The sequence below is a fragment of the Corythoichthys intestinalis genome, chromosome 12, assembly GCF_030265065.1.
Source record: "Corythoichthys intestinalis isolate RoL2023-P3 chromosome 12, ASM3026506v1, whole genome shotgun sequence".
NCBI lineage: Eukaryota > Metazoa > Chordata > Actinopteri > Syngnathiformes > Syngnathidae > Corythoichthys > Corythoichthys intestinalis.
In genome coordinates, this window is record NC_080406.1 from 6,679,625 (window position 1) to 6,694,886 (window position 15,262).

At 37.7% G+C, this 15,262-nt stretch overlaps 2 protein-coding genes across 5 annotated transcripts in view; one reads left to right on the plus strand and one right to left on the minus strand.

The window, feature by feature from the left end:
- The window catches only part of impg2a (interphotoreceptor matrix proteoglycan 2a), a 74,251-nt gene that overhangs the window by 857 nt on the left and 58,132 nt on the right, over positions 1-15,262 (plus strand). For 2 of the 4 annotated variants that reach the window (XM_057852306.1, XM_057852307.1), the window contains exons 3-11: positions 2,285-2,451; positions 4,823-4,848; positions 4,948-4,980; positions 5,084-5,133; positions 5,222-5,280; positions 5,379-5,417; positions 12,552-12,707; positions 12,789-12,847; positions 12,978-12,998. In XM_057852306.1, coding sequence (XP_057708289.1) covers positions 2,285-2,451; positions 4,823-4,848; positions 4,948-4,980; positions 5,084-5,133; positions 5,222-5,280; positions 5,379-5,417; positions 12,552-12,707; positions 12,789-12,847; positions 12,978-12,998 — 610 coding nt within the window. The remainder of the gene's footprint in view (positions 1-2,284; positions 2,452-4,822; positions 4,849-4,947; positions 4,981-5,083; positions 5,134-5,221; positions 5,281-5,378; positions 5,418-12,551; positions 12,708-12,788; positions 12,848-12,977; positions 12,999-15,262) is intronic. The other 2 variants (XM_057852308.1, XM_057852309.1) reach the window with 1 other exon arrangement.
- On the minus strand, positions 5,433-6,563 carry LOC130926949 (ADP-ribosylation factor-like protein 8). The gene is made up of 2 exons (XM_057852310.1): positions 6,256-6,563; positions 5,433-5,836 (listed from the first exon to the last, which is right to left on the minus strand). The coding sequence occupies exons 1-2, from the start codon at positions 6,376-6,378 to the stop codon at positions 5,624-5,626; spliced, it is 336 nt and encodes a 111-aa protein (XP_057708293.1). The 5' UTR covers positions 6,379-6,563; the 3' UTR covers positions 5,433-5,623.

The window sequence follows — 15,262 nt, forward strand, 5'->3', positions numbered from 1 at the left end:
TGCCATGTGGCATTTTTCTCCCCCATTTTTTTTGAGGCATGTGGCAAACTGTATTTTGCAATGTGGCATTTTTTTTGCTATGTGGCAAAATGGATTTTGCCATGTGGCATTTTTTTGCCATGTGACAAAATTGGTTTTGCCATGAGGCATATTTTTTTTGCCATGCGTGCATTTTTTTGCCATGTGACAAAATTGATTTTGCCATGTGGCATTTTTTTTTGCCATGTGATAAATTTTTTGCCACATGGCAAAATTGATTTAGCCGTGTGGCATTTTTTTTCACCATGTGGCATTTTTTTGCTATGTGGCAAAATTGGTTTTGCCATGTGGCATTTTTTTTGCTATGTGGCAAAATGGATTTTGCCATGTGGCATTTTTTTGCCATGTGACAAAATAGGTTTTGCCATGAGGCATATTTTTTTTGCCATGCGTGCATTTTTTTGCCATGTGACAAAATTGATTTTGCCATGTGGCATTTTTTTTTTGCCATGTCTTTTTTTTTTGCCATGTGATAAATTTTTTGCCACATGGCAAAATGGCTTTAGCCGTGTGGCATTATTTTTTTTACCATGTGGCATTATTTTGCTATGTGGTAAAATGGATTGTGCCATGTGGCATTTTTGTCCCCCATTTGTTTTTTAGGGGGGCATGTGGCAAACTGTATTTTGCCATGTGGCGAAATGGATTTTGCCATGTGGCATTTTTTTGCCATGTGACAAAATAGGTTTTGCCATGAGGCATATTTTTTTTGCCATGCGTGCATTTTTTTGCCATGTGACAAAATTGATTTTGCCATGTGGCATTTTTTTTTTGCCATGTCTTTTTTTTTTTTGCCATGTGATAAAATTTTTTGCCACATGGCAAAATGGCTTTAGCCGTGTGGCATTATTTTTTTTACCATGTGGCATTATTTTGCTATGTGGCAAAACGGATTGTGCCATGTGGCATTTTTGTCCCCCATTTGTTTTTTTGGGGGGGGGCATGTGGCAAACTGTATTTTGCCATGTGGCTTTTTTTTTGCTATGTGGCAAAATGGATTTTGCCATGTGGCATTTTTTTGCCATGTGACAAAATAGGTTTTGCCATGAGGCATATTTTTTTTTTGCCATGCGTGCATTTTTTTGCCATGTGACAAAATTGATTTTGCCATGTGGCATTTTTTTTTTGCCATGTCTTTTTTTTTTGCCATGTGATAAATTTTTTGCCACATGGCAAAATGGCTTTAGCCGTGTGGCATAATTTTTTTTACCATGTGGCATTATTTTGCTATGTGGCAAAACGGATTGTGCCATGTGGCATTTTTGTCCCCCATTTGTTTTTTTTGGGGGGGGCATGTGGCAAACTGTATTTTGCCATGTGGCTTTTTTTTTGCTATGTGGCAAATGGATTTTGCCATGTGGCATTTTTTTGCCATGTGACAAAATAGGTTTTGCCATGAGGCATATTTTTTTTGCCATGCGTGCATTATTTTGCCATGTGACAAAATTGATTTATCCATGTGGCATTTTTTTTTTGCCATGTCTTTTTTTGCCATGTGATAAATTTTTTGCCACATGGCAAAATGGCTTTAGCCGTGTGGCATTATTTTTTTTTACCATGTGGCATTATTTTGCTATGTGGCAAAATGGATTGTTTTGTCCCCCATTTGTTTTTGTTTTTTTAGGCATGTGGCAAACTGTATTTTGCCATGTGGCATTTTTTTTGCTATGTGGCAAAATGGATTTTGCCATGTGGCATTTTTTTGCCATGTGACAAAATTGGTTTTGCCATGAGGCATATTGTTTTTGCCATGCGTGCATTTTTTTGTCATGTGCCAAAATTGATTTTGCCATGTGGCATTTTTTTTTTGCCATGTCTTTTTTTTTTTTTTTTTTGCCATGTGATAAATTTTTTGCCACATGGCAAAATTGATTTAGCCGTGTGGCATTATTTTTTTTTTTTACCATGTGGCATTATTTTGCTGTGTGGCAAAATTGGTTTTGCAATGTGCCATATTTTTTTGTCATGTGGCATTTTTTTTGCCATGTGACAAAATTGATTTTGCAATGTGGCAAAATAGATTTTGTCATGTGACATTTTTTTTGCACTGTGGCAAAATTGACTTTTCCATGTGGCATTTTTTTGCTATGTGACAAAATTGGTTTTTCCATGTGGCATATTTTTTTGCCATGTGGCATTTTTTTGCCGGGAACGACGTACTGGACTGTTCCGTCCCACTTTCACCCCTGAGTATAGATTAGTCCACGTTTCTCTATTGAAATGGTTGTTCCCAATATGTGTCCAGTGTGCCAAGAGACTGTGTGGGAGGCTTTCAAAATATTTTGGGACCGTCTCCCTGAGCAGGAAGAGTACCAAAGTTGGATGAACCAGTGCCAGGAGGGGGAGGTGACGGCACGAGACATCGGCGCCTACTTCAGCCAATCGGAGGAGCACCAGGGAGTGGTCAAAAAGGTGTGTGGATGGGTCGACAGTAACCCTTTAATTCACGAATTATGATTTTTTTTCGTTTGGTTATGCTTTATTTCACAGTGGGTTCATAGGACTGTCATAAGACCGTCATAATAATTACATGACACTGTCATGAATTAATTCATGCTTATTGACAGATGTCGTTAAAACAACACTAGATAACTTTTCAACCGTCATAAAATATTTTCATAACATTTGTGATAATATGTCGACTGACAACAAGTTTGATGACACCTTTATATATTGAGGGGGTTTGTATCGCTTTCACCAATATCAATCAACTTTAAGGAGGTTGGCAGGAACCATGCCACAAAAAAAAAAAAAAAACAAATATGCTGACTGCTTTACGACAGGCATACGTCACTTCCCTCTTTCATTAAAAGACAGAAGTCCATTCGAACACTTTCGCGCAAATTTTGTAAAGATGGCAGAGCAACAAAAGATACAAAAAGTTTTGTATGAGGAGGAAAAAAAGGAAGACTAGCAGGAAATATAGCAACAACATTTGGCCCGGCTTTTACTTGCTGGCCTGAAACCCCCACCCCTTCTCCCTAAACCGAACTCGTTAGTGCTAACGAATTTTAGCTACACACGGTTGCTAACGGTCATATGCCTTTGTTTAGCCACAACTGGATTCATTTCCTCATTACTATTCATCCTTCACACAGTTGCTGAAAACAGAAATGTTGTTTAACATCTGCAGGTGACCAGGAGATTGATTTTTGATTGATTGATGATTTTACAACACTGCGGTTTTGCGCTTGTCCTAATGGGAAACGCAGGTCTGGTCCTCATGGAAAACGCTGTCTTTCCTCAGGCAAAACACTACCGCTTTTGTCCACTGGCGTCGCTAAAATAGACCAGAACTGAAACCTACCAAGTGTTGCTTTAAGTGTCATCCTGCAAATTTTGTGTCTAACTCCATTTATGTATGTTTTATATCAGTTCAAATTGATTTTAATTTGCCGGATGACACTTAATGACATCTGTCATAAACATTAATTAATGCTCACGACAGTGTCACCCAATGAACCCTCTGTCAAATAAACTGTTCCAGATTTTTTTTTAACCTCTTACAGGGCATTCATTTACCTGTTTGGTTGCCATTGATGGTGATAGACGTCCAATCTGTTTTGACTGGGATGGTCGAATAAATGTTAGTTCACTGAAACATGAGAATTCACATCCAGTCCTTCCAATTTAAATGAATTGGACGTCTCTTACTGTCGATTGCAATGAGTTCAAGTTTAGCATGTTAGAGTGTCTATTTTTATTCATTTTGATATGACTGTATTAATTTATACACTTATTTACAATCATATAAAATAATAATGATTTTTTTTATGTCCAAAAATTGTCACTTGCCCTTTAAAAGTGCCAAAAATAAGTAAAAAAAAAAAAATAAAAAATTAGGGCTGCAGCTATCGATTATTTTAGTAGTCGATTAATCTATGAAATAGTTCGAATAATCAAGTAATCAGATTAGGAACATAAGAATTTTAAATACCTGAGTTTAGCGTCAAATAGAATAAAAAAATGAGGATCTAAGTACAACAAAAGAGCAATTGGCCAACTCTCATAGCAAAAGTCCGCTAGCTTAAATGCTATAAAATGCTAACTTTTTTTTTTTTTTTGCATTGCTCTTAACAAATTGTTCAAAAACATATTCCCACAAAAAACGGCTAAATATACCTATAAATTATATTACAAATGCATTAAAAAAAAAACATCAGCTCAAACAAAAACTTATGTTGGTCTTAACAGGGAGCAGCTGGATTCAGCCATGTTAAATAAATTATGTCATATTCACTTTTGACACTAGAGGACAGTGTATCCACCCATATCAATAAAAAAAAAGGAAAACACTTTCAAAACAAACCATTACAACGCCACTTTATACGAATACCCGAAGCAGCAAAATTGAATTCTCTGCTAATTCTAAATCAGTAAATAGGTTTTTGCTATTATGGTTTGCTCAGACACTGCTTTCCTTACCGGCTGCCATTGACGGCAATAGACATCCAATTCATTGGTTTCTGGAGGGATGGCAGCGAATGAACAAATGTTCATTCACTGCCACCCTTCCACGTCCAATGGACTGGACGCCTACTAATGATAAACTCAATGCAAGGCGGCCATGTTGCTAGTGGCAACATTCCCATCAAACTCTATACATTGACATTCAAATTAAGTCATAACTAGTTTATTACCCAACCTATTTTGAAAAGCATAGCATTTGCTATTCACTCAGTGGCTCCCGTTGACGACGCTAGACTTACGATGAACTCATTTAAAAGTCATCTAGCGACTCATGTCCATTCTAACATTTCGTTTTTCTTGTCCACCCTTGTAGAAAATGTCAGTGCCTGGCTTGAAAAGGTGAATCCTTTCGATCATTCTTCAGCATCAAATCGTTACACGTATTAACGCACAATTGATTTCTTTCTTTTTACCACCCCCTGCTTCGATACTGTGCAGTGAACCCACCAAGTCTGGACAGCATACCTGCAGGTACGTTCACATGACTTCCCATTATTACCATAATTCTTCAAATTGTGGTTAAACTAAACCTACTTATACCTACAATATATCTATTTTTTGTTGATTTTCTTAGCACTCCGGCCCCCGACGTGACCATCACCACTAAGTCTCCTGCCAAAGAAGGTGAGTATCGCTCCCAGCGAAGATGCACACGTCACAGTTAAAAGCATTTCACATTAATATGATAAATTATTACATCTAAATTATGTAGAAGATTTGGGCGACGCAGAAAAAGTGGAGGATGCGCCAGTCCTTGTGCCAGACATTGTGGTGAGTCAACATGCTAAACATGAATATTGAAGATAGTGATGTGCGACACGGAAAAAAATCTCATATCATGATATGGGGCATTTTAAAACCCTTTACAGGTAATCCCCGGTTTACGAACGAGCTCCGTTCCTACACTGGTAACTTAACCCGAATTTCCGCGCAAGTCAGAATGAACCCTTTAAGTACCACTTTCATACCTGTTAAGTTGTAGAAATTGCAAATAGGGAGATTTCTGTTTGCCAACCCCTAAGACAAGATGCAACCATTTTTTTTCAAGTTCATTTTGGTCACAACACTTGTGTAAAAATTAACTACACTGTCAAAGAACCTCTTTTTGGTGGCATCAGAGATAGTCTTCAACTTGCTCCATGTATTGTCTGGCATCATGTGATACTGCTATGTTGCCTGTGTCATGCCAGTTCTCCTTGTTCCTGTAATCAACATCTAGGATATCCTCAGCTTTCCTGATCACATCCATTTGCACAAATTTGGACATCAGCTTCCTCAGCAGCCTCTTCATCTCATCAACCATCACTCCAATTAGGGTTTCGTCAGACTAAATCAGCAAGATTAAAAAACATTAATTACATCATTTAGAAAATTAATCATATTTGTTTTTAAAAGTATCTTTGTCATGGCAGTTTTTTAATTGAATTGTAACCTAGAATTGAAACTTTATATTTTTTGTTTCAGCACAGTAATAATGATATAATGTAATAAAGTGTATAGTATACACTTTAGCTTTAGCATAATAGCGAATCTAAATGATTAAACTTCAAGTAAGTAACGATATGCTTTCTCACTTAAATTCATATATTGTGGGGGTAGGACCGCAGTGGTTTAATATTCCATGATGTTTGATCCACGAAAACACAGAGTAAAGCAGCGACTTCTTCCTCGTCATCGTTCTCCCATCATTAGCTCTAATGCTATTAGCATTAGGCTAGTTAGCTATCGCTGGCAGGTAAGACTTACGGCAATTACGTTGACGAACGTCGTTTTTCCCGAATACTGGAGGCCGACCAGGATCAGCTCCATCTCTTCCTTCCAAAATAAAGACTTGAACCAGTCTAAAAGCCGGTTTATTAGTGCCAGCATCTTGGGAAGTCGGTGGTGCTTCGCCTCTTCCCTCCCTGTCAGATGTATGGGTTGGGCTTTTCCAGCTCTGAAGGGGAGGGAGGGCAGGGAAGTCGGAGACGGCCAGGCTATTCGTTGTTGGTCACTTTCCGAATCGGGCCGAATGGTATCGTTACAAAACGGTGACAAACAAAAACGTAAAAAAAAAAAAAAAATTGACTTTTTTGGAAAATCGGGAGATTTGGCTTTCTAATCGTGAGGCGTGAGCATTGGGGTCAAAATCGGGAGTCTCCCGACCAAATCGTGAAACTTAACAGGTATGCACTTTATCTCAAATGAACTATCCAAAAACATATTATGCGTCATATAAATTACATAAAGTGAAAAATAAGATAGACAGATACTGTATCTCCTCCCTCCCTTAACATCGATCACACCATAGTTCTTCTTACAACTGACATTTATTTATGTCACCGTCAAGCTGAACACACATTTTGACAATACAGTCATGACAGAGCATTCAATAATACTACTAAGTAAATCAATCGAGACGTGATTGCTTATAAAAAACATACCTCAATAGCTGCACAATACCGTATTGGCCTGAATAAGACGGCCCTGATTATTAGACGACCCCCTCTTTTTCAAGACTCAAGTTTGAAAAAAAGACTTTTTGAACACCAAATTAATTTTTATACAGAAAATAATTACAGAACATCTGAAACAAATGATTATAACAATATATTTGAGAGAAAAAGCATGTTATTTTGCCTCATTCAAATCTTAATATCTGAACATTTAAATATGTAAACTAAAGTGCAAACTAGGGCTGTCAAACGATTAAAATTTTTAATCGAGTTAATTACAGCTTAAAAATTAATTAATCGTAATTAATCACAATTAATCGCAATTCAAACCATCTATAAAATATGCCATATTTTTCGGTAAGTTATTGTTGGAATGGAAAGATAAGACACAAGACGGATATATACATTCAACATACGGTACATAAGGACTATTTGTTTATCATAACAATAAATCAACAAGATGGCATTAACATTATTAACATTCTTTCTGTTAAAGCGATCCATGGATAGAAAGACTTGTAGTTCTTAAAAGATAAATGTGAGTACAAGTTAGAGAAATTTTGTATTAAAACCCCTCTTAATGTTTTCGTTTTAATAAAATTTGTAAAATTTTCAATCAAAAAATAAACTAGTAGCCCGCAATTGTTGATGTCAATAATTACTTAGACAATGCTCATGGATGCTGAAGCCTATAAAATCAGTCGCACCCAAGCGCCAGCAGAGGGCGGCTGGCAAAACTCCATAAAACACAACAAGTGAGCGTTTCACTGTGTACTGTCATTTAAATCTGTCTGAGCGGGGCATCGCGTCAAATATTTTAACGTGATTAATTTAAAAAATTAATGAAAGCCCGTTAACGCGATCATTTTGACAGCCCTGGTGCAAACACATTCGTAAATGAATGGCTTCTGTAAATAAACCAATCTATTGTGATAAAATAACAAAATTGCAATAACCGTCAAAGTGAAGTCTAACTGTAACTGTAGTCTCGAAACAAATCTGAATAAGGAAAAACATTACAATAAAATAATGCAAACTGGTTAAACTTGAGAGTAGCATAGATCTGTCATGAGAGAACATCGCGTCAATGATATCTCGCGCCATCTAGCGTCGTGAATGGGTATAATTTCTAGACCGCGAATATAAGACGACCCTCACTTTTTCAGTCTTATTTCAATGCAAAAAACACCGTCTTATATTCAGGCCAATACAGTCATACCGAGGGAAATAAGGTCCAAATCTTGGGCAATTCGACAAGGAAAACGGTATCTATTAGTGGCACCAGTACAGCAGTGAAAACAAACGCTGCTTAATAAGCTACCTAACAGGAGGCCTTCTTGTAATGTTAACTGGCGTTCACCTACGATTCCCAACGTGAAGCATTGCTTGAAACTAACAGAAAGTAGCATTGGCTTGACGTCGTTTACAACCATCCAAAAGTGAGATAATTTGTCGGATGACACAAAATGACATCTGTCATAAGCATTCTTAATGCTCATGGCAGTGTCATTTCATCTTTATGATGGTCTTATGACGCCACTGTCAAATAAAGTGTTACCAAATACCATAACTAGCAATTAATGAAACAACTGGAGCAGTAACTGAAGAAATAATTAGCACAGATCATGAATTTTGATTGTTATTTACATCTGTAGCGGTGCAAAGCATGCTAGGAGACATGCTGGACAACAGCAATGTTGACAGCGTGTGGCAGCAGAGATTGACAGTCTCCCCCAGGGGAGCAGTGATGGCCAAATGAAGCTTCTTGAAGCAATAAAGCTTTGCCGCTAACTGGTTCAAAGCTTCATGGTGGTTCATTTATTCTTCTGACAGTCTTATGATGCCGCTGTCGAAAAAAAGTGTTACCGGTTAATATCTTTTAGTGTCAATACCCCATAATACAGTTCGGACAGCTGCGGCTTATAGTCCAGTGCGGTTTATCTATGAGCAAATGCTGTTTTCGTGTCACACTTGGTGGGTGGCTGTCAGGAAACGCGGGCGGGCAGGTGTTGTGTGGACCCAATTGCGGGAAAAGAGGTGATGCAGACCGGCAGTGCAAAAAATTATTTCAAAAACTTACTGAGGGCTTGGACGGCGAAAACTGTTGGGAACAAACGCTGACGTGCACATGGGCATTGACATTGACAATGACGCAACAAGGAGTGAAAAGAAAGTGGGAGCTTATATACACATGCAGGCAAGGGGTAACGAGACAACGATGAACAGATGGGGGACATAGGAGGACGCAGATTGGAGGATACACTAGGAGCACGCACAACAGGTGAAATCAATGGGCAATCACAGGGACACACTAGGGCCATGTCCACACATAGAGCGGAAGATATTTTTCTACGGTTTGACCTATCATACACGCAGATTTAAACCAGGGTTCTTGAAAACGACGGGGAAGGTGAAGATTTGCGAATTCTGCGTTTGTGGCTCCATCATGTGGACACTGATAACCGAAGATTTACGTCACTGGCTGCGACAAATTTTGTCCTCACGTCACACATGAGACCAATTTTTACATTTGGAGTATAATAAATAGGCGCTTTTTTGCTTCCATTTTTCCATTCAATAATGGGTGTTTTGGGCGATTATTTTATTGTTTTGAATGTACCATAATTTCTGGACTGTAAGACGCACCTGACTATAAGCCGCACCCTCCAAATTTGACATAAAAACGGCATTTGTTCACAGAAAAGCCGCACTGGACTATAAGCTGCAACACTCATCACTGTATTATGGAATATTTACACCAAAAGATAGTAACCGGTAACACTATTTTGACAGCGGCACTGTAAGACTGTCATAAGACCAAATGAACCACCATGAAGCTTTGAACCAATGGTCTGAAAAGCTTAATTGCTTCGAGAAGCTTAATTTGCCCATCACTGCTCCACCTGCTGTCAACACTGTTTTCGTCCGACATGCCTCCTAGGATGCATTGCAGCACTACAGATGAAAATAACAATCAAAATTCATGTTCTATGCAAATTATTTCTTCAGTTACTGTTTCAGTTGTTTCATTTATTCCTAGATATGGTATTTGGTAACTCTTTATTTGAAAGTGGCGCCATAAAACTGTCATTAGACAATCATAATTATGACATGACACTGTTCTGACAAATAATGGATGCTTATACCAGATGTCATTTAACGTTATTCGGCAAATTATCTCACTTTTGAATGGATGTAAAAGATCCGAGCTGAACATAAATGGAGATAGTGACATAGTTTGCCGGATGACACTTAATGACATCTGTCATAAGCATTCAGTAATGCTTGATAGTGTCATGTCATAATTATGACGGTCATAAGATTTATAAGACATATTTGGTAACATTTTATTTGACAGTCGTGCCATAAGACTATCATAATTATGACATGACACTGCCATGAGCATTAACGAATCCTTATGACAGATGTCATTTTGTGTCATCGGCAAATTATCTCACTTTTGAATAGTTTAAAAGATCCGAGCTGGACATTATTGGAGTTAGTGACATAGTTTGCCGGATGACAATGACATCTGTCATAAGCATACATTAATGCCCTTGATAGTGTTATAATTATGACAGTCTTATGATGCCGCTCTCAAATAAAATGTTACCTATTCACCCAAATAAATCAACAAATAAGCCGCGCTGGACAATAAGCTGCAGGGTACTGAGGGAGGGAAAAAAGTAGCGGCTTAACGTCCGGAATTTACGGTACTTAAAAACGAATGAAAGCAGTTGGCTGTGGAAGTTTTTTTTTCTCTACACAAACATGCAGGTGTGGACGCAATTATTTTTCCCCGACGTATTAGGGCAGAATCCTCATTTATAAAAAAACCCTGCTACGTGTGGACATGGCCTAGAAGGGAAGCAACACAAAACCTAACAGGTGGCGGCTTATAGTCAGGTGCGCCTTTTTAGTGCGACAATTACGGTAATAAATTTTTGATTATTTGGTGAAAAATATACAACAAGTATCACAGCTCCCCCTCCCCCACTCATATTAATTTAGAATTGACATTAAACCAGTGCTTCTCAATTATTTTCTATTACGCCCCCCCCAAGGAAAACATTGTTTCGCGCCCCCCCCATCCACCAGCTCTCTGCCGCCACCATCAATAGTATCATTTGTCTATAAAAATATTATATAAGTACACCTCTGCATGACATTGTCTCATTTTTAATAATAAAGAAAAAAGTAATATAGATGAACTTACAATAAAGCATAGTTTTTTTTTTTTTTTTTTTACATTGTTTTGTTTGTAACAGAGACGACCTTAAGCTCATCAATTTGCCTGTATTTAAAAAAAAAAAAAAAAAAAGACATCCAAACTGTAATAAAACACTCATGGTTAATTTTTTGACCATTTGATAATGAAAAATATAGTTGAATAAAGTCAATAAATAATAATACATTGATGATGTGTGGACAATACATGCTAATCGTTTGTGTGTGTTTTTTTTTAATTGCTGTATCAGCTGCTACTTGTAAACGCAAATTTAAATTTCCGTTATTGAAGATGAGACTGATTTAATTTCATTTTATTTTAATTTCATTCTGCAAGTGTTGATGACAAGAGCAGCTGAATAAAGTCAGCAAACCACGTGGACGTCTGAAATTGTCATTTCGGAGCTTAGCTCACTGTCTAGCTAGGACTAGCTTCCAAAGTCTTGGCGAGGACAGAACAATGACGTATAATACGTGTTTTTGGATAGTTATTTTGTGATTTGGGGAATGTAGGGGTTCTACCTGTGCTTGTGAGTAGTGGTTCTGACTTTTAAGATTGCCGTATATTAAGTATATTAATATATAAGTATATTAGCATAATATCATTAATATCGAGTTGTGTGGATTTTATGTGCCGCTATTTTCAATTGTCTTGGATGCGTTACTCACATTCGTGTGGAAGGGGGAGCTAATTGGCTAATAGGGACATCTTGATTACAATAATGTTGGTACTAGAGTTGTCCGATGATGACTTTTTAACCGCTAACCAATATCCCGATATTTTCCAACTCCAAAAAATCTGATACGCTATCAAACCGATACCGACATATGCGGCTGTGAACTTGGACATATTCTAACTAATTGTATTGTGATGCCTAACTGGATGATTTAATAATGATAAATGTAACATCTTCAAGTTTTTTTTCAAATAAATATTCTGTGGAAAATAAGAGAACAACTTCAACAGAAGTTATGGAAAAAGTACTTATATTGCACCATTATATTCATTGTTGAAATCAAAATAGTGCAAACATAATTTTTTTGGGATCAAGTTGAAATGCAAAGTGTCAATAAGCATATTGTCCCAAAACGGATAACGAAAAACCGATGTCGATATCCGTTATCATTTTAAAATGCTTTAATCAGCCGATATTATCGGTTACCCGATAATACTGGACAACTCTTGTTGGTATTAATGCGGCATGTGGGAATCCATCATTGTGAATATATCAGGGCAAATTGGAAAATGTGCATTGCATCACGATAGTGACGATAGACATTTAAAATGTTTAATATTGTTTTAGTGCTAAAGTACTTTCATACAGCACGAATTGAAGATATTTCAACACGAAATTAATTTCTCTTCCCATAATTCTAAAGCTGAACAACGACATTCCGGTTGAGCCGGTTCCCGCGGCCGTATTGGAACAGGTGGTGGAGCTGAGCATCCTCTTGACGGGCGTCATGTACAATAATGAGTTGGACGACCATTACTCGCTACACTATCAGACGCTTAGCAGACAGCTTGCTCAGAAGGTAACACATACATGCACGTACACATATTCATACACGTATGAGACATAAATGTGTACAGAGTAAAAAATTATATGTGCGCAGATTGAGGATGCTCTATTGGGACTTCCTGGTTTCAAGAGCGTGTCCGTGATGGACTTCAGGTGAGTTTTCTATCACGTGGCTGAATCCCGCCTCATCTCATTTGCGTCCAATCCACTTGATGTTTACCGACATATTCGGTTAAAACATCTGACAGTTCTTTAAAACTGCTTTTTGCTTGTTTTCATGCAGGCCTCACAGGGATCTTCAAGGGTGAGTCAGCCAATTCCGCCTAAAAAGCACACAGTTTCTTAAGTTTTTAGACCCTCATCAGTGTGTGTGTGTGTGTGTGTGTAGCTGGGAGAGTTTGCACGTGTTCTCCGCGTCTCGCTAGCTGCTTGTGCTAATGGTCTTAGCAAAGTTCAGTCACCTGTTAAGGTGGATCAGCAGCGAGGCCAAAAGGGGTGGCTAGAACGATTATTGGAGATTTAGGTCCTGAAGATGATGACTTAAAGAAAGGGAAATCATGCCAGACACTGGTTTTGTTTCAGGGTCAAATTGTGGCAATCCTTTGTCGATTATTAAGGCAATGCTTTAAGTTTATAGTCAAACAGCGCGTCACTAGTGACACAACCAGACACAGCTATATGCAGGCTAACTATACATAAATGTCACACATTGTGAACATGTGACGGAAACAATACTTATTGGTCTTAGTCATATTTTAGTCATGATCTCAAAATGTGTTTGTCTTAAACTCAAGACTAATTTCGTCTTGTTTTAGTCAACATTTACTAAAAATGTTTTCGTCTGTTAAATTAAAAATTACTCCAAAAATGAATAAATAAATAAAGGTTTCCAATTATTTCAAATTGATATTGACAGATGAGTACATATTGTAGTGTCTAAAAGGCCACTGCTCTGGTGAGTGGTGAGGGGGGGGGGCAGCACGTCACATGAGTGACACAACCAGACACTGCTATGATGCAGGCTAACTACACATAAAAGTCACATATTGTGAACGTGACGGAAACTATTGCGTATTTTTGTCTTGTTCTCGTCTCATCAGACGAAAACTGGCATTTACCGTATTGGCCCGAATATAAGACGGTGTTTTTTGCATTAAAATAAGACAGAAAAAATGGGGGTCGTCTTATATTCGCGGTCTAGACATTATACCCATTCACGACGCTAGATGGCGCAAGATATCAATGAAGCGATGTTCTGTCATGATCTCAACGGCCTAGACATTATACCCATTCACGACGCTAGATGGTGCCAGATATCAATGAAGCGATGTTCTGTCATGACATCTCTGATATCTCAAGTTTAACCAATTGGCATTATTTTATTGCAATGTTTTTCCTTATTCAGATGTGTTTCAAGACTACAGTTAGACTTCACTTTGACAGTTAATGCAGTTATTGCAATTTTGTTGTTTTATCACAATAGATTGGTTTATTTACATTTCAAAAACCTGAAGTAATTTATTTACAAATGTGATTCCACTTAAGTTTACATATTTAAATGTTCAGTTATTAAGATTTGAATGAGGCAAAATAATATGCTTTTTCTCTCAAATATATTGTTATAATCATTTGTTTCGGATGTCCTGTAATTATTTTCTGGATAAAAATTAATTTGGTGTTCAAAAAGTCTTCTTTCAAACTTGAGTCTTGAAAGAGAGGGGGTCGTCTTATATTCGGGCCAATACGGTATATCGGTATGTTTTGGTCTCCCAAAACGCGTTTGTAGCTTTTTATCGTCTCGTCATCGTCATGAAAAAAGTGTTCGTTGACGAAATATTTCCGTTATCGTCATAGTGCCTTTGATCGTAGCGCTACTGAGGCTTTGCTAGTGAGATCAAAGCTACAAACCTGTCAATCATCGTTATTTTTAAGTGCCAAACGCAAGTAGGAAGGATGGAGGGCGAGAGCTGTACAAGCATGAAACAGAAAAACAGAAATATATTTTTTAAATTAAAAACCAGATCCTTTTCACCTGATTCCGATCCTCTGAACATGGCACGATCGGGCTGATTTCTGATCTCTTGATCGGATCAGGACATCCCTAATGAAAAATATTACTCTTCAGAACGTAATGAAAAAATTTTTTTTAAAAATCAAAATTCGTGAATGAAAAGATGAATTGCCTTAAGTGCAAATTGTATGTTTGAATACTCACAATGCATCATTTGAACTAAACAATGATTCTGAGTCACATACGAGGTGTAGTTACACGAATGTTTACAGTTCACCACAGTGATGTTCCCAAAATTGTGTGAAGAAGAAGAAGAAATGAGTGAATCATTGTGTCAGCTGCATGCCAAGTAGGTCAGAGTGGACACGTCCCAGTAGTCATCCTAGGCTGATAAATGACTTTTTCCTTTCCAAAGCTTCTTTGGATGTGTCTCGCGCCATTAGCACAATATTGATCGCTGTGCTGACTCCGCTTATAGCGCCTCCCGGGCGGAGTCGATTGGCCGAGTCATCCGTCACGGCTGAGCGATGAACACCTCTTTTAACAGCCTTTAGCGT